Source organism: Podarcis raffonei, chromosome 4 (genome assembly GCF_027172205.1).
Source record: "Podarcis raffonei isolate rPodRaf1 chromosome 4, rPodRaf1.pri, whole genome shotgun sequence".
In the NCBI taxonomy this organism is placed as follows: Eukaryota; Metazoa; Chordata; class Lepidosauria; order Squamata; family Lacertidae; genus Podarcis; species Podarcis raffonei.
The window spans coordinates 28,797,085-28,822,451 of record NC_070605.1 but is presented as its reverse complement, the minus strand read 5'-3'; the positions used below and the strand labels follow the sequence as shown (position 1 = coordinate 28,822,451).

Genomic DNA, 25,367 nt, shown 5'->3' with positions numbered 1-25,367 from the left:
ATGTGAACTGGAAAAAACATTATAAATAAAGGGGAAAGGCATATCCTAGGTGCCCCACAGATGACCTCTAACCTCTTTATACTGGCTCCAAGAGCCCTACGTTTTCCCACATCCACTCACAGTAAATATCTGCAAAACACCACACACTTCCAATACCCACTTCTTCCATCAAGCTTCTTAAACCTTTATGGCCTTGCCTTTATCTCACTATTGGTTATAAATCAAAGTCCTCTTCCAAAGAAAAGGCCTTCAGTTGAGTATTGCAGATATGATGCGCACAGTAAGATGGACATGTGGGGAGAGCAATCCCAAAGGGAAGGAGCAGTAGAAGGAATGTGTGCAGACAGGAGAGAACAAAAAAATGGAAATCTTTAGCTCAAAACAAATATTGGTGGTGGGTGAGCTACTCCTTTCTGCCACATTTTCGCTGCAAATGGTTTTGGTTCTAACAGACAAAAACCATATGAACTGGCCTGAACTGCTGCCTCACAAATTATACCCCAGTATCACACTTACTCGTGCATTAAGGGTAGAATGGTCCATGCACCTTCATGCTTGTCCATCTGATGAATAAGCAGAACTGTGGGCATCTCCTTTAAGAAAAGGGTAAACATTTTTATAACTTTCATGTTAATAAAACATTAGTACTGTACATTGTTTTAAACATTTTGGTTTCAGCTTTTCCTGCAAAAAATGTTCACTATAATTTCCCATTTCCACTGTACTCTTTTTAACAAAACAATTTTCTACTGCTCTGTGTTTTAATATTTATTTTTACTTTAATTATGTTTACAACCGGCTTAATTTTATTTTATCTGCATTATCTGATTTTTATAGGGTTTAATTGTGATATTCTAATATTGCTTGCTATAAATATTTGTTAAATGGGAGAAAACACTGACCAGTTTAGAAGTGACAAACTCAGCTTAATCTACCATTCTTTATTAAACAGAAAACAAGGTTGGGCCATGCACTCCCCTCACATTTCCCCATGCAGTCCCTTGGATACTGGTTAATTTGAATCAGTGCTTCCCATTATACCCAAACTGGCATATTTTAGCATAAATCAAGGTTTAGTAACCAGGACACCTTGAGCTTAAGCACAGTTCAGATGTAATAGGAACTATGGTAAGCTAAGAAGTATACAAGTGCTGAAGCTGGCATGCAAGGGGCGAGACAAATGTGGTTCCAATGGTCTTTCCTGGTGCAATAAACTATGGTTCCTTGACCTGAACTTGCTACTTCTGAATTAGCCTGCCATAGAATGCTAAGGAACAAACACGGGGCAAATTTATGTCAGCTCCTTGCACTTTTATAATAAATCTCGGGATATCTGAATTTAATATATTCAACTGTGAAGAAGAAGAAATAAGTATCAGATACCTTGTGAAGTTTTGGTTGTTTTTTTGACTACTCTGGGATTCTATTTGAATGACAATAAATCAAGTATGCATAATTCTTTCGACAACTGGGCATTTATTGCAATTATTTTACTTCCTTGGCAGTCCTACCATAAACACTTTTGTCTCTCTCTACTAAAATGCCAGCTATTTCTATCACCAAATGCAAGCTTTCTACTAGGATGAATGAAGGGGGTAAATCTATTTATAGCTGAGGAAGCTTGCAAGTTAGGTTCCATGTCAAACATTTCCCTTCAAGTAGAAGAAGATGGGCTTCTTATCTCAGCAGCCTTTTAAGAAAGGAAAAATGGAGAGCTGCCTGAGCAACCTTCAACAAATGCTTTGATTTTCTTTGAGAATAGCTGGCTGGATTTTGGTCTTTAAAAAAACAATTTCAAGTATACTTGCAAGCTTCATTTACACACTCGGGCCTCAGAATGTTGTCTTTCAATTTTGCCATTATAACTGCTAAGAATATATATTCTGCAACTTTATCTGTTGTTTTAGCACATCAAAGATTACCCCTCTTCTCCATACTTTGTTATTCTGTAATAAACCCAATAATTTTACCTATACTTCTTCCTAAAAATTACATACGGTTCCCCAATACTCACTGGATTAAACAAGCATCAAACTTGCATAGCTTCAGTTAGAAGAACTGCTTCATGTGCCTTTAGATAACAGCCCTTTTGAAAATTTTATTCCTACCCATGGACTGCACTCTGCTAGGCAGCAATCAAGTAGACCAGGCAGCAATCAAGCAGTTAGCTTTCTTGCCCATCTGATTCTATAACAGGGCCAGGATTAAAAAGGCTATACAAGTTATCCCCTGAGAATAAGACTTTTTTGAAGGGCTTCTCAAAGTGCCGACCCTCATGCTGCAAGGCAAGCACCACTCTGAAGAATTGGGGTGGGGAAAACAATTCTCATCTATTTTAGGCTACAATGGCAATGGCAATAATCAATATGAAAGCTCAGTGAGTATCTTTTGATAATTGTGGATTCTTAAGAGTGCATAGTCTCATATTTATTGTGGGACTAGATCCAAACTTAAGTCATGCTTGGAGAAGAGCCATTAAAATCTATACAATTTGCAGTGGGTCTCTTTTAAACATGGCCAAGTTTGGATCCAACCCAAAATAAATAAGGTAACACAAACAATGATGATCTGAATCAAGCCCATGTATCTGGGATAATTTTACAATTATCACTCTAGTAGTTTTACTTTAAAATTATTTATAGGTAACCCTTTAATTGGCAATGAACATTATAACTTGCACAGTACTCTTATTTTCTGATATTATCATTTAATATCACAAGTTTATTTTTTAAAATTTTGCATGCTTTTATCACCATTTAAAGACCACAATTATACTAATGTTGCATTATTTATTCATGACCAGCACTAAGCAAGATAATAGCACCCTTGCAATTTTCACATGAATGGAACAATCTGTTCTCATAATTTAAAATTCTGAAGTTTATTAGATATTTCATATCAGGTTTTACAAGTGAAGTGCAGCTTTATAATATGAAAATCTTCCATGTGTTCAAAATACAAGGTTGTCAACTGCATGCTATTTTTGTAGAGACAGAATTCCATTAGAACATAATTCTAGTAATGGACTTTATATTCAAAACAGCATAAATAGAAACACATTTAGTCCTACCGCTATACTCAAAATTTAAATGAACAGCATAATTGCAGGCATGCTGCCAAATTGTCTGTACAGCCTGCAGCAAACAGCAAGTAATAAGTGGAATTTATAGCAACCTAATCATTTTATACTCTCGGTCACTGGCTTTAATCCAATGATAGTCTTAGCATCCCAAAGGAGCCCAAGAGAATTAGCCCAAGCTCCAAAAAGCAAAATGAGTTTCATAAGCCTTAAGCAACTAATTCACATGGATCTCTTAGGTAATTTAACAATTTTATTATCTTGATGACTTAGATGTTTTCCACACAGAAAAATCAAAAAGCAAAAGCTTTGAAGTCACAAATATTAAGGAAATTAAAGTCCATTTACAAATTTCACATAAATGCCTATTTCCTTCCCATTTCCATTTATCCCTAAATAAAAAAGTCTCCTATGTATTTTGTTATCTGAAAGCATATTCAACCAATTTTTTGAAATACCAAGTAGAACAACTTTCTAAGCCACAGTATTTGGATATGCATGATAAACGGCCATTTTGAAAGAGTAGTAAGCTAGAGTTACGACAGTCCTAAAGCTATGAGTAGCTTCCATAGCACACCAAATATTGAATGTCACTATAACTACAATGGTCCCACTGAAAGGGCAGTGGGGCAAATCCATCCTGATACATTATTATATTCTAATATAATACACCATACTTAGCATTTAGGATTGTGTTGTGTCAATGTAGAGGCTCCATTATGGCCATTATACCTTTGAGGTACTACAAAGATGGAACATCTTACATTCCAGAACTCCTCCTATACTCATCAATCGGTAATTCTGAACCATATGGCAGGCGTTTGTTTTTTTGAAAAAACTATTCCACTACACAGCTTCTGACAATGGTTGCTATGATTTGCAATTCAGCAGCAAGCCCCATCCTATATGAAAATGCATTATCATGATGCCACAGATCATGACACTGCAGACAATGGCCATGTTTGAATGATTTTTCATAACTTCATAAACCATGCTTTATGAAGCTGTTGATGAGTGCTGTGGCCGTAGGCTCTTTCTTCTCTTCCGTCCATCCCTTGTTTCTTGCCAGCATGCAGATCTTGGTTACCATTAAACAATTGTTTATTAATCTCTTTCCATAAGGCACCCCAAAGTCATTTACAATATATATAAAAGTTACATATATAAAAAGTTAAAATGCAATAATCACTATAAAACATTTTAAAACAGCAGAACATACATAACATCCATTCAAATCCAAGCCCAATACAAACTGGGATAAAGATTTTAAAAGGATTGTTGATAGGGGGACACCTTTAGCAGATGCTGAAAAGACAATAGAGAAGGCCCCAGTCTGATTTGTAATGGGAGGGAGTTCCAAAAGGGAAGTGCTGCCACACAAAAAGCCCAATTCTGAAATCATGAAGAATGGACCTCCTGATAGGATGGTTCCATCACCGAGTCCAAGCACTGGTCCTAGGCTTGCATGGTCTCTCCCGATTCAGACGTTACAGAGAACTAGAGCTACTGGTGACACCTTGGCCCAAATTGCCTAATAACCGCTCCCATGTAGATGTTACGTTGCATCAGGGAGAGGATGGTGCTCTGGAGCACCACACAGCACAACTGTCAGGGATGCAAGATATAATCACCCCATTCTATTCTCTGCAACTGATGCTGAAGACAGGACCAAAAATACTGGAAAACAGTGCCTCCAATACCAACAGGGTGACCAAAAGCAATTCAGCCCCATAACCAGGCCAGAACCGCAACTGCAGTGGGTGAAGAGAACTGGTTTCGTCCAAGATTATTTGCAACTGTTACACCACAATCATCTTAATCACCCAGAAGGGGGGATTTATGACAGGTGGTAGTTGTCACAAAACAATGGTTCCATGGTGGATGTTTTCAGGAGTGGTTGATTCACCTCCTCTTTCTAAGTGGCCAGAACCAGGATGCATATTGATTACATCCTGGACCCATTCAGTTATACTCACTCAGCAAGCTTTAATTAGCCAAGAGGAACAGGTGTTGACGGAACACATGGTTGGCTGCATGATTTATTTATAAAAGTATATGTATATTGCAGTTTCATGAACTATATCAAAGAGTCTACAACAATTAGGGTTGCCATATTTCAAGAAGTAAAAATCCAGGCACAAAAGGAACCCTAACAATAATCAAAGTATAATAAGAACAGCACAAAAATTAATTTGTTGCTAGCACTTTGTCCACTGCATAAACAGTTTGTGGAGGTGAAGGTTGCTGTAAATGGGGCCCTGGAAGGCACAATCCTTTGGAATCTTGTGCAAGCGATTTATTTAAGTGTGCCTTTTTCATTTCATGTGAATAAAAGATGTTTTCTTTTATTAAAGTGGTTCGTTTCAGAATAATGCGTCACATTTTTCTTCTCCACTAAACTATACTGTGTATGCCAATTAACATCTCCAAATGCTAGTAGGAAGCAGAATGTCTTATTAACACTACTTCACATCAAAATAAATGCGTACATTGCAGCAGTAAAAAATGAATGTAGAAAAATTAACAATCCACTAGCAAGACAGATGGAAACTACATATCCTGTAATTATGTTTTGGCAAGCATAACAAACCAGCATTGGAAAGCTCATTAGGACAGGTAATAAAATCTAATTCAAACAGAACATTCACCTATAACACCAGTTACAGTATGACTCTGTAATTTGACTGCCCTCTGAACAATTTTTAATGGTTGCTATCAGTTATTTCCTTTTTCTTTGCTTGCTTCATTTATATCCTGCCCTTCCTCTAAGGGAGGGATGAGGAAACTTTTGGACTGCCTGCACTGGATCTTTACAAGGATCAGTCTCATGGGCCAAATCTGACAGAAAGGTGGGGTAACTCACCTGTCAATCAAATGTTATTATGACATCACATTTATCAAAGTCCTCTATGCAGGGCTTCCAACGTGACTGCCAGATGCTTGGCTTTGAGATTGCGCATGTCATTATTATTTTGGCACTGTATATATTATTTAAATTTTCATGTAATAGGTGTTGAAATGCTGTCCATTTTTGTTAATTAGTTTTTGTAAACCACATACAGAGTTGTTTAGTTTGAGGTTTATCTCACTGCATTCCTTGGGCATGGTACTGAACTTAGCAGCCTGCAATGGCTTCAAAGCCCCTTTGCTGTTTGCAAAGGGCTTTAAGCAAGCCCCCACACTCCTGTATGAACCTCCAGAGTCTCACATGACAGCAGTGGGGTTATGGAAATGTCCTTTGCAAAAGTACTTTTAAAGTATGAAATCTGCTGTTTTATTGCTGTCCTTTTGGTGTCTGTTGATGTGTGATTTTATATTGATTTAAACCCAACCTGGGACCTGATTGGTTGAATGGAGTTATATAAAGGCAATATATAAACTATTTAAATGTTTTCATTAAAAGAAACACAATGTCAAATTTATGTTGAGCATCTCGAGTGAATGTCATTCAGCCCTAGTGAATGTTAGCCAACCAATGCCAGAAACTCTATATCCCTGCATAGCTGCAATGATGCTACAATACGAGGAACACAGAGTTTGTGCTGAATCCTGAGGAGGAAAAAAATTAAGAAATAAAGGTCTCTTATACAGTTAACTGGGCTGAGCCCACATAGAACTAGATGCACGTTTTTAGCAGCTGAAAGGATTAAAAGATCATACAACCCAAGTTTTCCCAAGTATGGCTAGGGAAAAAATGGATACTGCATGGAATAGTGTCAGGTTGCCAGGCAAGGCTTATCGTCCCCCTCTCTGTAGATAACAGCATGAAGCAAAAGTAGTCATTTGCAGCAACAGAGAGGTTTACTGAACACATCACAAACATTCAGCATCCATTCTCACCGTGTAGGTGCTCCCAACTGAGTTCCTCCCACTTCCCTCTAGTTACTTCCATCTCCTCACCACATGATCCCTCCACCACTGAGCCTTCTGAGAGGCTACCATATCCAGACATCTGGCTCTAGGGCTCATGGGCTGCACACTTTCTAGTGAGGGAGATTCAAGCAGCTCTCTCTCTTCCCATTCCTCTCCCCTTGGTTGCTCTTCTCCCAGATCACCCCAACTGTCAGTTTCCGAACTGTGTCCTTCCACGAACCATTGCTCTAGGTCGATACTATCCTCCTGCTCCAGAGGAGCTTCAGGATCAGGCCCTTGCGCAGAGGGAGAGCGGGGCTCCCACCATTCTTCCTCAGAGCAATACCCTTCAGTCTGGTTCCTGACAAATATGCAATGTAATGTCGAATTGCCATATTTATCCAGTTAAGGTTTTGTTCCAGTAGCCCCTGCAGTCTTAACCAACTGCCCTGAGACCTCTGGGTATGGGGATATATATAAATTCAAATAATAATAATAATAATAATAATAATAATAATAATGCAGTCTAATCCTGCCATATGGCTAGGTTCGTACAACAGTGAGTATATCAGATTAGGACCAGGAAGACCCAGGATGAAAGCCACAGTCAGCTACACGGTTCACTGGATGACCTTGGATCAGTTAATATCTTCTGGCCCAAACTAGCTTAGTGTTTTTGCTAAAATAAATTTGGGGTGAAGTGGAGGAGAACTGTTTATGTATACCACTCTGAGCTCCATCAAAGAAAAAGGGGCGAGTGTAATAAATAATAAATATTTAATTAGCCCTAGAATACAAGAGAAACAAAACAGTTCAGGGTTAAAAGTTGCAGGATCAGGTTCTATTGTCATAACCATCACTTGAGGTGGTGGTGGTGAGAATAATTTGCATGAAAAGTTGTGTAGCAAAAAAATACACATACGTTTAAAACTGTGCATAGTACTGACCTCTAGCGGTACCCTACTTGTCTAAGTAAAGTTTTAATTAATTTAGGAGAATGGTGAACCTGACGTTATAGCTATCACCCTTTCTTTAGACTAATTGGTGGGCAATCTGTTAAATTCTGACTCCAAAAGGAACATTCTCTTCCATGCCGAGCACGCCCAAACTTGTTTTCCAAAGAGTCATAATGCAAAACTTGGGCATGAACAGCACCACCTCAGATGAGTTAGTAGTATCAGTAGCCACCATCAGGCAAGCCAGAAATGTTTCAGTCCCATAATGTCTGCTTACCACAGCCTTCTGCAACCTGACCAAAAATGTATATTTTAGGAGCTTGTAGCTAGTAAATCTTGTGTGTAATTTTAATGATGATTAATTTGGACACAGAAAAGCAACAGATTAAAGTGTGTCAGAAATCCAATTCTTCAGCCTGGAAGCATGTCCCCAGGTATTTCATATGAGACTTTTTTAAGTGTTCTACATCATTTTACATTAAAACTCTGATCAAAAATAAACTTCATTCAGTGTTTTTTTAAAAGTTTCTTTAAAAATCTCTACTACAATAACCTTTACCCTAAGATAGTCTTTATCCGCCTGGAATTATAATTTTTAAAACATTCTGCAATGTAAACTGATGACAGAACATTCACTGAAGCAAAAAAAAATTACTTCAAACAGAAGCAAAGCATTTTGCATTAAAAAGGCTTTTCAAAGAATACAAAATGGGCATCTTCCCATTGCTTTTAGGCAGTATTTCTCAAATAAACCCACAATTCAGGAACAGCTAACTTTTCTGTAGGTGAGTAATGTCATCCCAATCTCCCAAATCAGGTTGGGACGGTGAAGCAAATGGCAGGGAGATTCCCACCACAAGCATTAAGTGGATTAATAAAGGTATTTTACTAGGGGTCATTCAACCCAACTGTGTTTTGGTTACTGGTGGAAGACCTCACTTGCCTCCTGAAACTTTGTACTGCTCTCACAGGTGTTCCATACACCTCCCACAAAGCAGCCTGCCCCACACTTTGAGAATTACTGGCGTACTGGGAAATAATGTAGGAGTTCAATATGTTACACAGTAGTATTTATGAAGTCTGTGTAACAATGAATTTAACAGATGGATGCAATAAATTACTTGTTCAATACTATTTTATTGTTTTAAAATAGGTTTCCACCCACATAAAAAGCTTTTTGTTTCAATTATGTTATACTGCAATCAAGATTAAAATCTCACAGCGCTATCAGACAGTCGAACAATTTTTTCTAACTACTCAAGGAGCATGACTGTATTACTCTCAGAACATTTCACATAGCTTGGGATGCTTTGTAGCTTCCCTCCCTCCCTCCAACTCCCACCCCACCCCCCACTTACAGATTTAGCATTTCCCATTTATTTTGCCCTGGTATCAAAACTCCAACGTATTTGCTTTAAGCTTCTGGCTTAAAGTGCCAGAATTTGTCAGGGGCCCTGAATACATGCAGTATGCTATCGCCGCAGCTTTCTGTTTCTTTCCCTCATCTGATGAATTGAAACAAGAGAATTTCATTTGTTTGTTTTAGCAAATGCTGTATACAACCACATCAATCCAAAAGAAACATCTGGACTTTTAGCGTCTATGTTAATGCATATCCCACAGAAAATAATTCCCCGTTAATTTTAAAACCAGCTGCATGCTTTTTACAGTGACAATAGAGTTGGATCGCATTCACATATGGCCTGCCTTGTGTTATACAACCCTTGATGCTCTGCCCACCCAGTGTCTTCTGTCCCTTCCTGCCTCTTCAGTAATCCAGTTCCTTCCCAATGATCCAGCCTCTCCAAAAGAATTTTTGCTTCACCCCTGCCCTCCAGTGGTCTCCTAAAGATGCTCCTGTCCCAGTAGAATAACAATGGAGTAGATACAAACTGGGAGGTGCAAGCGCAAAGTGTTTGGGCTAGAGTGGTATAGCATCCACTGGAAAGTGTTACGATATGGATGCAATGCTGCTGCAAACTGCTAGCTTGAAGACAAAACATGATGGGAATGTTGGGACTGTCCGTGGGAAACAGAGGGACAGTCATTTCACAGTGCGAAGCACCGGAATTAGCTCAGAGTGTAATATGAGCTCTTCCGTTTGTTCCTGTCCAGGAAGTGCAGGAAGTGTTTGCTACTACACTGCTGGAGTTTGAAGAGAGCAGTCATGTTTTTTTGTAACGCTGCAAAGACAGAAATAAAGGCACGTAAATACGTTTCTGTCTATCTCTTTCCCCTGCCAGGGGGGGCAGGAAAGAGGAGGGGTGTTCTCACGTTTGAGAAGAATCGCCTATCGAGACCTTGCCTGCGCTTGCTGGGGAATGCAGCCAGGGAGGTCAACAGGGAATCAAGCCGGGTGCCTGGGATTGTTGCCAGTTTCTCCTGATATGGGCTTGATTTCCGACAGAAAGATGCTCTAGCCACTACACTTGTGGCTACACCTCTGAGCCTGCTTCTCTGTCTGTCTCCTGACAGCTGGATCACCGGGAAGGAATAGCGGGAAACAACAGGATCATTGAGCAGAAACACTGTGGCAAAAATGTGCTGCTCTTTTCTTTACTGCAACCATGGTATCATAGGAAGTGGGGTGGCAGAAAGAGACATGCAGATGGTTATGGCAAATGAATGAGTGTGTGAATTAATAGAGGGGTATGTGAAAAGAGAGGTGAAGAATTTGGGTGGCAGTGATGTTAACTTGGGAACATCACAACTCCCTACCTCCCTACACAGACTCTCAAGATCATCACCACTCCACAGTGTTTCCTTTTTCTCTCTTGAGATTCTTACGAGAGAAAAACAAAGAGAGAAACAATGTGGAGTAGCTATAGCCCACCTACCAGCAGCACATGGCTCCCAAGAAATTACCTCTGAGGAAATGCAACTCTTGACAGGAAAAAAGTTGCTGACTCCTGGCCTACAACAAAAAAAGTATAATTCAGCAGAATGAAGCAAGCAAGTATGCAACTTTTGGTTGAAGGCAGAGCTGCTGGAGCAACTAAAATAACATGCGCTCACTTGCCCACCTGCCTGCCCAGGTGATCTTTCTCCTGCTGTTGTGCAGTGCACTGGAAACATTTTATTGTTTGGTGTGGAGAGGGGCAAAATTCTACTCTATTTGTCCGTAGCCGGGGGGCGGGAAGAATGAACGTGCCAGAATGCCCAGTGCAACTCAGTGCTAAACGTGGGTTTTAAATTTTCTTTGACTAAGATGATTTTGATTAAGCAGCTTTATTTCCAGGGCAGAACATTGGAAAGTGGAAGCATGTTTTATTTTTTTAATGGAATGTAGGGACCTAACATACACAATAATCATGCCAGATTAAGGCAATCCAACCCAGATTATGGTTAGTTGAAGCCTTGGAGCTGTATTAATTTGAGCGGCGGTGCAGCAGAACATGACCCTCTAAACAGACTGATGCATCTATGTTCTGTAAAGGAATCGAAATCTCATGTCTATAACACAAGCAGAAAGTTCCCATTTGCAGACTTTTGTTACCTCCTTCCATATCTTCACAACAGCCATGTAAAATAGGTTAGGCCGGACATTGGTGACTGGACTAAAGCAGGAAGTGAGCCAAAGCAATGATGAGATAAGTGCACATATTCTGAGTAATTTATGTTTTTTCAAGGTTTGGGGAGTGGTAATGTTTGTTGTTTGCTGACTGCTGTGAAATGGCATATGCTCAGGGTTTTGCTTTCTAACAAGACTTCTTTTACAGTACTTCATTCCATGCATTCCTTTTTTGGGGGGGGAAGGAGGCCTCCAACCATCTTAATCAACCCTTAGAAGCTTTATGAAATGGAATTCTGTGCCTACTTAAATAAAAAGTGTGTAACATATTCCAGAACTATAACTTGATGGTTTTTTAGTCAGAGGCTATCTATTCATACCTTTCCAAGAACTGCAGCTTGTTTGAAAATACTTTGTTTTAGGTCATCTGCTTTCTTCAAATGAAAAGAATTCCTTTGACTCTGGATGACAAATACTATTTCTTTTAGTTCTGTGAATCAAAAATAAGTAATAATCATTAAAGGAGGGGGGGGAGACAGTGAGTTTCAAGGTTATTGCAGATAATACTTTTTAAAATTTATTCAAATAATTAACTTGCCGAAATAAGGATCTACTGACCTTAATAAAACTTGTGGAGACAACATGAAATAAAAGCTTTCAATTTAAGGATAGTATTGTCTCATTTGTTTCTGAACCAGGCTGAAAATGTTCATTAGCTTGCCACAGAGATTTCAATTCACAAACAGTGTGGTGTGAAAAATAAGACTCGCTGTAAGTGTAAGCTGGTCACACAAATTCAATCCAATTCAAAAATTGTTTCTATATTGAGACTAAAAGCAATTACACTTTAACCTAAAGCAAACAGTTTCCATCAGTCAGTCATTTCTGCCGAAGATGCATCAAGCCCCACTGAAAACAAATCTAAATTTGTCTCATAAATGCAAAAAGAGTTCACATAACATTCTCAAAATATCTGATGCTCTACTAAGCATACATAACAGAATCTATTGCAATTTCTTACAATGACCCATCTCCTCCCTGGTTCACAGCTGCCTGGTAATCATTGGTTGTTCATATAGTTTACAAGTATGTTGAATAAAATACCTTCTAATTGAAAAGTTGTCTAGTGATATATGGTTAGCTACTCTAGCTGGTTGTTTGCTCGTACTTAGTAGCAGAGATCTTAAAGTCAATGTAACTACATATGCTATTACATACAAGTTTGTATAGCTACTTATGGTATCATAAACCAGCAGGCATACGTATTGGGGTGTGTATAAGAAGAAGAAGAAGAAGAAGAAGAAGAAGAAGAAGAAGAAGAAGAAGAAGAAGAAGAGTTTGGATTTGATATCCCGCCTTTCACTCCCTTTAAGGAGTCTCAAAGCGGCTAACATTCTCCTTTCCCTTCCTCCCCCACAACAAACACTCTGTGAGGTGAGTGGGGCTGAGAGACTTCAAAGAAGTATGACTGGCCCAAGGTCACCCAGCAGCTGCATGTGGAAGAGTGGAGACGCGAACCCGGTTACCCAGATTACGTGACTACCGCTCTTAACCACTACACCACACTGGCTCTATTTAGGTAATAGAGTATAAAACTCTATTACCTAAATATAGGATTTTCTTTGCTTAGGTGTTAGGTGTGAAACCTTTTTCTCAATAAAAAATCTATTTGTTCCTTTTCTGAAACTTGAGTGTAAAGTACAACTCCACTTTAGTTAACCCACTCCTTTCCATAATTCCTGTAGTATTGTAATACATTGAATTACAGGTGTTCTGTAGATCTTTCCTCATTATGCTCACCACCTCATTGTAATCTTTGAAAATTTCCTAAGAACCAATGGACAAAAATGCTAAAGTTTGCAATACAGAAATTATAGTATTATATACTGCTTTTCAGGCTAACTCACAAAGAAGTTTACAAAATAAAGCATAATAATACAAAAATTAAAACTAGCAAACAACAAAAAATAGCACTTTACTAAAGAGTGGCATCTGTGACTATGATGTGTTGGTCCTACAATGGAAAGAAAAACACTTTCACAGCTGTAAATGCAACCTTTTTTAAAAACTGTTAACATACATTTGTAAAATCACAAATATGAATAAAAGAGTAAGATTACTATATACTATAGGAAATTTACTTCAAATAATTTTATATATGTTAAAGAAACAGCGTATGAGCAAACATGAATCTCAACATTTATAATTCTCACACTAGAAACAGGCTTTAGGAGGCTTTCTAGGTTTCTGAATTTGGTTTTAATAAAAGCTTAAACTGCCCTCAAACTGATCTTCTAATATAATATTATATTTGAAATATCTAACATAATGTTAAATTTTAAGTATCTGTGTGCCTCTTATAGAAATCAAAGGCAATCTAGTTGATGACTTAGCAATAGTCTTTTTGAAAGCTAAGGCTCTCAGCATCCCTGCCAATTACCGTATTTTTCGCTCGATAACACGCACCTGACCATAACACGCACATAGTTTTTAGAGGAGGAAAACAAGAAAAAAAAATTCTGAATGAAACAGTGGATGTATCATTTTTGTGCTTCATGCTGCGGCCACAGACATGTGATTTGACGGTGAGTTTGGGGTAGCCCAATGCAAAGATCCTGAGGATCCATGTGGATCCATGCTTTGTAACCACGTTTTTGTACCATTGCAGCCCCAGGCAACAGTGGGTGCGTGATTTTTTTGGTGCAGGCTGTAGCCATGGACATGCTATGTGATCTGATGGTGAATTTGGGGTGACCCAATGCAAAGATCCTGAGGATCCATGTGGATCCATGCTTTGTAACCACGTTTTTGTACCATTGCAGCCCCAGGCAACAGTGGGTGCGTGATTTTTTTGGTGCAGGCTGTAGCCATGGACATGCTATGTGATCTGATGGTGAATTTGGGGTGACCCAATGCAAAGATCCTGAGGATCCATGTGGATCCGTGCTTTGTAACCATGTTTTTGCACCATTGCAGCCCTGTTTTTGCATCAGATCATTGCTATGTGATCTGATGGTGAATTTGGGGTGACTCAATGCAAAGATCCTGAGGATCCATGTGGATCCGTGATTGGAACCACGTTTTAAGTAGGGAGGGAAGGAAAAACATAGAAAGGATAAGGAGCGCCGAAAGGGGTGTGCAGAGAGGCAGCTGGCTAAGAATGCAGGAGAGGGGTTTTACCGGAGGGAGGAAAGGAAGGCAAAAGTCCCCCCCACACACACACAAGCCAGCCAGCTCTCTCTCTCCCCCCCCCCAACCTGCATGTTGCCTGCGAGTCCCAGACGCACGGAGAGGAATTAGGACGCTCTGCTTTCCACTCTGCTTGCCTGGAGGGGAGGGGTTTTCTCTGCTCTTTGTTCCGTTTGAGCAAACACAGTAAGGAAACAGAAGCAGGTGGGCAGTAAGACCCTGAGGCAGAGCTTCCTCCTTTCAAGGCTTCCCTTCTCCGGACGATTTGATATTTGCCTGATTTTTGCCTTCACTCGCGCTTGTCAGCTCCAGGGACCACACATTCGCTCAATAACACGCACAGACATTTCCCCTTCCTTTTTAGGAGAAAAAATCTGCGTGTAATAGAGGGAAAAATACGGTAGCCATGGTGGCTGGTGCTAATGAGAGTTGCAGTCCACAACTTCTGGAGGGGACCGCGTTGGTTATTCTTGGTTATCCTATATTTGCCAAATACCACACCTGCAATGTTTGCTGCATTTCTTAGTCATGATAGTGCTCATGCTTATGAACAAACCAGCCAGTGCCAAAATCCACTAAAAATAATCTTGAGATTAAAGGATGTTCCAAAAAGACTGATTAACTGGCAACTCTGTACAAATCATTTTGAGGGGCTGAAGAACTAAATGGATTAATTCTAGCTTATTATCATCTTCATCATGTTTAATCAGTAATCAGGTGGCAACACTATCAGCAATGCTATAATTTTTACATGATCACATTTGTAAGAGTGGCAAATAACAGTGTAGACTGGAGGTGAAGTTGTGAACATTCCCCCCACCCAAAAAAATTAATAAAGCTTTAACTGCTGCTAGAAGAAATAGAGGAAAGAAACATGGAGGGGCTATAGTTCAGTGCTAGAGAACATGCTATGCCAAAGCCCAGATTCAGTCCCTGCTATCAGGTAGCAGGTTATGGGAAATATTGCTGTTTGAGACCATGGACAGCTGCCTGCAGTTGGAGTAGTAGACAATACTTAGTTGGATGGGTGGGTGAGTCTGTCCTTGTATAAGACAGCTAACTTCTTATATAAAAACCCACAGCTTTAGACGACTTTCAAAGGGAAATAGAATATATATATATTCTAACTAGTCACAATGGCTATATCACCATCTGAGGCACTACACCACCAGCAGCAGGACTGTATATGCCCCCACAGATATGAGGCACCCAATACATTGCTGAACTGTGGCTCTCCACAGACCTTCATTCAGCATTGAGAACCCAGGACAAGAGGCAATTCAAGCAAACACTGGACAAAAAAGTCTGAGAAGATCTGGAAACCGCTTTAATCTTCTTAGGCTGTAATCTTGTAATTTACCTAAGAGTAAGCCCCCTTGAACTCAATGCAACTTATTCCTGAGTAAACATGCATGCACTGTTAATGAGTGACAGTGGTGGGCTTTTGATTAAAATAAATAAAAAGTTAAAACTAATTTTCTATTTCCCCCCACTGTTTTCCCTTAACCCAACACAAGTGAAACGTTAAATGCTGAGACCTCGATATAATAACAACCAAGTATGTTGGGACCACCTTTTAGAATACCGTAACTAGGCAGGAAGGACACCCCACCCCCAATGCCACTGAGAATCAACTACTGGGGAGCAGCAACTGGAGAGAGGCTCTTGCCTTTGTGTCCTGCTTGTGGGCTGCCCAAAGCCATGTGGTTGGAAAACATGATAAAGGACTAGGTCAGGCATCCCCAACCTTCGGCCCTCCAGATGTTTTGGACTACAATTCCCATCATTCCTGACCACTGGTCCTGTTAGCTAGGGATCATGGGAGTTGTAGGCCAAAACATCTGGAGGGCCGCAAGTTGGGGATGCCTGGACTAGGTGAACCAGTTGATCTGATCCAGGAGGGCTCAGGAGTGACAATAGTAATGTCTCCAATGGCCCAAGAACATGCGGTACAGAATAACCTGACAATGTATGAGATATACATGATTCAGTCTAACAGACAGACTGCAGATTGAAATACTGAAAAGACTTACTTACCCTTGCTTATTTTAGTCGAGTTTCCACTTCTTTCTGTTGTCTGTATTAAGATAATACAAACAATATAACCATACATTAAAATAAAATGCAATGGTTTGCTTAAAACTTGCTAACTAGCTTGTCACAACCCCACTCAAATAGCTGTGCAATCTCAATAAGCCATACTAAATCCCTAAGGGAAGTATTATTATCCCTATGTTGTATGAAAAGAGCTAAACCATAAGACATATAATGGTAAGCCAGGGTAAAACAAACTATGGTTTACAGGGAATGCGCAGTTGTGCTGGTCCATGCTCTTCAAATCACACCAGCCCCCTCCTTCCCTTGCTGTACCAGAAGGAAAGAGACCAGAGCACTGGTTTACTGTCATGTGCAAACCAGCTAACTGTTTCTCTGCAACCATGAATGCTGGTTCGCACATAATACTAAGACAGCATTCTGGTTTGTTTTCTCCTGGTGTGGCAAAGTGAGGAGGGGGCATGATTTGAGTGGCATGCACCAGCATACTTCCCTGTTACCGGTAAGCCGCAGTTAGTTTAACTCTGGTTTACCATTACATGTCAACTAGGCCAGAGACCAGAATCTTGCATAAGACCATCTGATGAGTTTCCAGCTCAGGTTAACATTAAAATTCTATACTCACATTTTTAGCTGCTACGTTATACCTCCTCCAAGTAACTAAGCTTATGTAATGTAGAAATGAGTTTATATGACTTAATTTTTATTAGAAATTTAATTGCATAAACATATTATCAGTGCTACCATTCTAAAATGTTGTTTTATAACAATTAATTTGGACTAAATACCTAATAAAAAGCCATGATAACAATTAATTTGAACTAAGCACCAAATAAAAAGCCATGAAATAAAGATGACTAAAATGCACACACTTAGAAGCGTCACACTCTTATGTGATATACAAGTAATCTCATCATTTAATGAGAATATTAATCTATGGGAAAACCCTCTATCCAAATTATATTGCAACCTAAAGAAATATGAAGAAAGGTTCCGGCAGAGCCCAAAATAAAACCCAGTAAATCTAAGATATGTACATTTGTGTCAGAATTTAAGCTTTGCACTTAAAAGCAAAGGGTTCACAGTCCCATCACCCAGGAAACCACGTTCTAAAAATATCTCAGCTGCTATTCAGCAGCTACCAAACAAACTGAAATGGAGTGTGTTTCTCAGGATTGTCTGTGAATTGTGTTGACAAACTAGCCGCATAGTAAAAGTAAAGAGGAAGCATTTTTCTGAATTCCACCTACAAAATCATAGCATTTGAAGAAACCCAATGGAACAACTAGTCCATGTTTCTGCCCTAAAGAAGTTACCATATTTTTCCATGTATAAGACACCCCCATGTATAAGACAACCCCTATTTTTTTAACCTAAAATTAAGAAAATGAAACCCTAAAATAGAAGTGAAAATCTGGATGATTGGCGATGGCAAGTTGTTGATCTTTTGGGGGGCAATCACCCTCAAAGTTTCCAGCAGAAGCAGTTTCCAGCAGAAGAAGTTTGCAGAAGCAAAGGCAGCGACTGGGGCACCACATGCTCCCCCTCAGTGGCGGCTGCTGCTGCTGCAGGGAAGCAGGCTCCCAAGCAGGATGCCATGGAAGAGCCAGGGGAAGGCAGTGGCTGCTCTGTGTCAGGCCATGCCGTTGAGCAAACTGAGCTGAGGAAGGTGGTGAGCGGGCTGGCGGCAGGGTGGCAGTTTGAGAGGGGAAGAGGGGGAAAAGGAAAGAATGGCAAGGAGAGGTAGCTGAGGCAGCTCTCAGCGGCGGCGGTGGCAGCTGCTCTCGATCTGGTGGTCAAACCAGCCTGGGCTTCAGGAGGCAAACCAGTCATCAGCATGCAGCCTGAAGCGGGGGGCAGAAAGGGGGGACAGCAGCAGGAGGGACCGCCTCAGCCTGCCCAAGCCAAAATCCCAGGCATATGCTTAAATATTTTAAAAATTCCCCCAGGTGCCCATGTTCGGTGCACAAGACGACCCCCAATTTTTTAAAGCAAAAAACCTTCATCTTATACATGGAAAAATACGGTACATGTATACCCCAATACTCAGAGCATGATGTACGAGCCAAATCCAGTTAGCGGAGTCTCTTCTGCTGACATATTATCACCCTGCTTTCTTCTTTCACTCTGCCCCATACCCTTTCCTTTCCCTTCCCTACACTAAATCGGAAGGTCCCAACTCTGTAGGTGTATGAATAACCTCCCATGCAAACCAACACAGCAGCACTTCAGGCAAAGACTGAAGCCTCTTCTGAGACTGCAAACGCTGAAACTTTCAGTAGAAGGTGGTGCTTGCAATCCCCAATATGCAACCTATATAGTTGTTATAACTGGAAACAAGATGTTATCAAGAAAAATGAATGGGTTATTGCACAGAGGGCGGGTGGATCTTGAAGTAAATAGACTTAATTGAATATCTGAGCGGAAATGAGAATGAGGCACCATAGGCTTCTTCTTTTTTTGCCTTTCAATCTGAGTGGGATCAGAAACTAACATGAATTTACACTATACAGATGTGTCTGAAAAATGCTGCCCATTCAACTGACCCTGCAATACCTGTACACAAGATGTGACACAGTAACATCACAGTACAATATAGCTGAGGCTATAGCTTGGCAAACTTCTCTTTAAAAACGCTGATCCTTTGCTACCTCTAAATTAGAAAGGTCACCTGTCCCGCAATTGAAGCATATAAAATGAGGGTATACATAGCAGTTCACAAAACAACACACAGGACACAATCCTCCAAGCAGAGCTCTTCAAGGAGACATATCAATATGGCATGGACAACATCTCCTCCAAAAATGCTAGCTTCCTAGAGCTGGAACACAAAATGTAGTACCTGTGACAGCTGCTCAGTCCTGTCCTTTACATCTTCTGCAGCAACGTTTAGAGCTAAAGCTGGAACATGGGAGGGGAAATGTTATCTACCTTTTTTCTCAAAGTGGTATCTCATTTTCAAATTTGACAAATTATGTCTAAACAGGATTTTTAAAAAGCAATTTAGATAATAGTATCTCTTAAATGCATAGAATGCCTGTAATAATCTTATTCAACCACGAGACAATTCTGTTTTCAAAAGTAGTATCATTTGCTGTAGCCTGACAATTTTACTCTCATGCATCTCTGGACAGAAAATCGTTCTTTGATGTGGAGCCAATTTATTTTGGCTTCAAGTCAAAACAAATCCTACACAGAAATAACATCTGGGCACTCCAGCACTTCAGAATAATAATAACAATAAATAACAACATGGTAGCACATGGGGGATCTGAATTCCTCTTTACCCTTAGGATAAAGTCTGCCATTATCAGACAAAACCTCCTTTGAATACAGGGTGAGTTCATGCTCCAGTTTTCCAGAAACAATACTAGCAGTGAGGCGCTGTTAAACTTTGAAAGAGCTGCTATTATTCCTGGGTGCCAACTGAACAGCAGCACAAGTGCCACTAATTCATCAAGGTAACGTAAAATGAATTGTCACAGTTAAAAGTAGACAGCAACAGCTCAGAAACTAGAGAGTAAGTTTACACTATCTCACATGCTGAAAACAGGTTTGTAATCTCGTCACAATTAAAATAGATTGGGGGTGGTTGACAGGTGGCACAAATTTCAGTTCTAGAAAAATTACAATATTAAACAAGGCAAATATGAAAGGCAGAAAGTGGCTTGCCTATATGTATGGAGAGAAACTCCATCAACAAAGATAGGAGCCCAAACTGACTCCCATCTTAGGGAGCAACAAATAGGCACCAAGGGAAAACGTTCTTCAACCAGGCCTTTGGCTGATTAGTATTCTACAGCCTTTTAAATGTATTTGTGAGAGTGGGGGTTATTGATTTGTTGTTTCTGTTTTAATCATTTATTTGTGCTTTTATCTTGCATTTTTATCTTATGAACTGCCCTGAGATCTTTTGATTAAGGGTGATATATAAATCAAATAAATAATAAATGTTGGCTCGTTGAAAGATCAAAGTAGATGTAGTCTTCCCTTCACCTGCCAGATCACAAGTCAAGATCACATGCCTGGGCTACAAGTGAAGTGTGCTTGTCTTGGCTGTTTATGAGGAGTGAGTAGGTAGCCTGCCCTACTGCTCAGTCTGCTTCAGCGCAAGCCCATCCCCCCTACTTATCCTGAAGGGGGTTGTAGTTGAGGGCTCCACAGAGATGTTTGCCCCAGGGTATAGCAACTGTGAAAAGGGTGAATTTCATATTGGGGATCATTAGAAAAAGAAATGAAAATTAAAAATGTCAGTATCATAACCCATGGGGCAACCATGCTTAGAATACTGCATACCGTTCTAATCATTAATTTCAAAAATGATACTGCAGAGTTGGAAAAGGTTCAGAAAAGGGCAACAAAAATGATTAAGGTGCTGGAGCAATTCATCTAGGAGGATAGGTTACAACATCTGGGGATTTTTTGTTTACAGCAAAGCCAAGAGGAGATACAGTAAGCCTGCAACTTGTGTTCACTTTACTTGTGTGATTGCAACCTTAGGTGTTTGGGGATTAGGAATTATTGGAGAGCCAGGGAAACTTATCGCTCTCCTCTCTCCATTTATTCTCCCTTCCCACTCACACACCCAGTGGGTTTTCCTGACTTACTGGGCTTTGGGAAGGGAGCAGGAGGGCTCTGGCAGTGTCCCAGAGGCCTGTGACATCTTCCCAAAGCCCAGTAATCATGATAGTGCCTTCCTGAATAGCCTCTGGGAAGGAGATGTAAGGGGTCTAGGAGAGTCCCAGAAGCCAGTGGGGAAGGGGCTTCCTTCTCGCTTCTCCTCTGGGAAGGTCATGGGAGGGCCCTGGGACCACACCCCAGTAAGCAGCCCTAACAGAGAGATGTTTTTGCTGATTCCTGACTTTGCCCCATTTTGCCTTTGAACACAGAACCCCTGAACAAAACCCTCTAGCAGGCCCACTGCATGCTAGAGTTATATATGATAATGCATAGGGTGAAGAAAGCAAAAAGTGGAATATTTTTCTCCTCTCATAATGCTAGAGCTCGGGGGTCATGAAGCTGAACGTTGGAAGATTCAGGACAGACAAAGAAAAGTACTTTTTCCTCACAGCACAAACTATAGAATTCACTCCCACAAGGGACAGGCCACCAACCTGAATGACTTTAAGAGGATTAGACAAATTCATGGAAGATAAGGCTACTAGCCAACTGGTTGATTCTGCCCCCATCCCCATAATTGTTTACCTGCTATGTTTCTTTCTTTCCCACCCTACTTTTAAACTACTGAATGCAATCTTCAGCCTGTATCCATGAGGAGAGAATGGCCAACAACATAATATTAACATGCACGAGGAAAGGAGCCATCTGCTCTGAGAAGCGCTTGATTCTCCACTATATTCATCCTCAGTGTTTGGAAAGGGATTTGCATGCATACTGCAACTCACTGACTAAGTAACAGTCTGAGAATTAACAGTGGTGATAGGTTGATTTTAGTGAGAACCAAGTCCATGAAAGGGATGAGCTGTGTTATGCAGAAAAGCTCTTTGGGGAATTAACCATTTCAAGTTTGGCATCCTTTAAATTTATTAACATGCTAAATAAGTAGGGACCATTTTTTAACTTCAGAAAGATCTCCACTAGGGTAAAAAGCAACTTCAGAAATGTTCTGCGTAAATTCCTGCTGTTGTGTATCAAACAATTTCAGCACTACAGGAGATTGATCAAGAGAGCAGAACAGAAATATTCAATAAGTGTCTGGTCTTATATCCCCCCTTACCATATTTGGCTGGTCTGGGTCCTCTTTCCATGGTAATTACAGCTGTTCCCAATATTGCTCTCCAAATGATGGATAAAGAGGCAGGAGTCAAAAGTATAATGAAGAGGGTTGGCAATTCATTAAAAAAAAGGTGTTTAGACTAGAGCCTGGGGATAACTGCTAACACTTTCCCAGCTGACTGAAAGCAAGAGAGATTAGATTGTTGGATGGAAGTTGCTAGACACAGAAAGGAGCCCACACTTGCTCTCCCTCTGCACCATAACTTATTAGGTAAAGGTAAAGGGACCCCTGACCATTAGGTCCAGTTGTGACCGACTCTGGGGTTGTGGCGCTCATCTCGCTTTATTGGCCAAGGGAGCCGTAATGTGGCCAGCATGACTAAGCCACTTCTGGCAAACCAGAGCAACACACAGAAACGCCGTTTACCTTCCTGCTGGAGCGGTACCTATTTATCTACTTGCACTTTGATGTGCTTTTGAACTGCTAGGTTGGCAGGAGCACGGACCGAGCAACAGGAGCTCACCCCGTCACGGGGATTCAAACTGCCAAACTTCTGATCAGCAAGCCCTAGGCTCTGTGGTTTAACCCACAGCGTCACCCACGTCCCACCATAACTTACTAGTTCCATGCTATAGCTTTTTGTAGCCATGAAGACAGGCCAAATATAAGCTTTCATACTTTATTATTCATATTTAAGATACATACTGTGGATAAAAATATAACTTGTGTCTCAATACAGTATGTCAATTTATCAGAAATTATCAGCATATGGTTGCTGTGCCTTTAAGCATTCTGGGAGGAAATCTATAACAGATCTGTCACAGTTTATATTATGCCTGACAAATAAGTAATTCCATATAAAAGATTCACAATGCTGACATCCCACATAAATCTGTCCTTTAAAATGAAGTAAAAAGCTACCTAACAGTCACTACACGCTAAAGCCACCATCACTACTGAAAACAAATGTCAATATTCATGCCTCTGAATGTCTTTGTAAATAGCTTGGGGTCACTTTTGTGAGGAAATATAATAATAACAACATCATCACCATCATCAAATGAAATAAAGATATTAGCAATTAAACAGTCTAAGAGAAATCAAGGCTCTACACTTACAATAAGTAGATACCTAGCCCCAGTACACATCTCTAAAGTCAAACTTGGAAATACATAGTTTCAAAGACCTCCTAGATGTCTCTCAACAACGTTATGGTATAACTCAGTAGGTTGCTCATTTTGGTTTTAACAAATTATACCTAAATAGAGTAAGAAAGCAGTTTAGAATAGAAATGAAACTCAGGAGATCATGTGGAAAGCCTCCATATCCTGTCCAAGCACATTCGTTACACCTTAATTCTATCTACCATGAAATAATTTGAAATGCTATTTTAGAATTTAGGGGTGCAATCCTAAATACACTTACTGTTCAGTCATACTAAAAATAAATGGGACTTACTTCAGAGTTAACAAGCTTTGAATAAGGTTAAAAGAGTCTTAATTGTGTTTTGAACTTAACAAATTAAACACTTTGCACATGTAAACTGCAAGGCACCTCTATGGCCTCTATTTTCAAGGTCAACACACAAATGCTGTTTTGTACAAACCTTGTATTACTTAGAAAATAATATATTACATTGCAAAATGTATTTCAGTGCAAAGCCTCTACATAAACATGGTATTCACAGTTCCTCGCCTTTTGAACGCAGGTGAGAGGCCACATAGGGAGATGTGAATTAAAATATGCAGCAGAAATGCTGCCTGGCTCATCATAACGTTTAAATATCTCATGCAAGCACAGAGTCTATAATTTATAAAATATTAATACACATGAACCCTGAAACAAATCAAGGATCACATACTAGTCTGCATAGGAGGACAACTTTTTTCCACTCCACAATACAGAAAAATCCTGTAAGGAATTATTTATAACTTCTCCCTCTGAAAGCACAATCTTATTTACATATAGAAAGCAGTGCGTATCACTTGAGTTCAGTGGGGCTTGTTCCCTGCCAGGTTTGAATCATAGAATTTTAAAGTTGGAAGGGACTCAGAGTCCCTTGTCCAGGGGTCGGCAAAGTTTTTGTGGCTTGGGCCAGTTCACGGTCCTGCAGACGCCTCGGTGGGCCGGAGTGTGTGTGCGCGCGCACACGCGCAAATTCTATTTTCACGCACCTTCCGGCACAGAGGAGGCGTGTGCAGATTCCCATTGGCTGCAGGAGCTTCCTGCAGCCAATGGGAAGCCAGCCAGTGTTGCGGACGGCGGTCCCCGGTCTGCTCTGCGCTAGTTTAGCGTGGCGCACAGGAGCTGGCTGAGAGGGCAGCGGAGGTCCCCAAGCAGGCAGCGGGGGTCCATGGGCCGGTTAAACGACCCCCATGGGCCGCTTGTGGCCCACGGACCTTAGGTTGCCGACCCCTGATCTAGTGCAACAGGAATGTCAACTAAAGCATCCATGACAGCCATCCAACCTTTCCTTTAAAACCTCCAAGTAAAAAGAGTCTGCCACCTTCTGATGAAGTCCATTCCACTGTTGAACAGCTCCTACTGTCAGAAAATTTTTCCTGGTGTTTAGTCAGAATCTTGTTTCTTATATGTTGAAACTATTGGTACAGGTCCTACCCACTAGAGCAGGAGAAAACAAGCTTGCTCCATCTTGCATGTGACAACCTTTTCAATAAGAACATGTGGGCCTTTTCCTCCTTGTTTCAGATAGTACTTATCTGTCATTCCTTTAACTATAAACCCAGAGCAATTCTCATACTTGCTGCTCCAATGTTTGGATTCAAAAGTTGACCCATTTGATGATCGAAAACAATATTGGTTTATAGAAAGTAGATTTGTTGGGTGTTATCTTGGAGTGGATGTGTTGAATAATTTTCTACATACGGCTGATAAATGAATGAAGTTCTCTTTTTCTCTTCTTTTTCCTTTCTTTCTTTTTCCCCCTTTCTTCTTTTCTCGTCATCTTGTTTTTCCCTTTTTCTTTCT

At 40.3% G+C, this 25,367-nt stretch overlaps 1 protein-coding gene across 5 annotated transcripts in view; it reads right to left on the bottom strand.

The window, feature by feature from the left end:
- B3GLCT (beta 3-glucosyltransferase) overlaps positions 1-25,367 on the bottom strand; it is an 85,446-nt gene that overhangs the window by 41,763 nt on the left and 18,316 nt on the right. For 4 of the 5 annotated variants that reach the window (XM_053386009.1, XM_053386008.1, XM_053386012.1 and 1 more), the window contains 4 exons: positions 19,485-19,543; positions 16,625-16,664; positions 11,779-11,888; positions 517-593 (listed from right to left, as the gene is read on the bottom strand). In XM_053386009.1, the coding sequence (XP_053241984.1) occupies positions 517-593; positions 11,779-11,888; positions 16,625-16,664; positions 19,485-19,543 (286 nt within the window). The remainder of the gene's footprint in view (positions 1-516; positions 594-11,778; positions 11,889-16,624; positions 16,665-19,484; positions 19,544-25,367) is intronic. The other variant, XM_053386010.1, reaches the window with a different exon arrangement.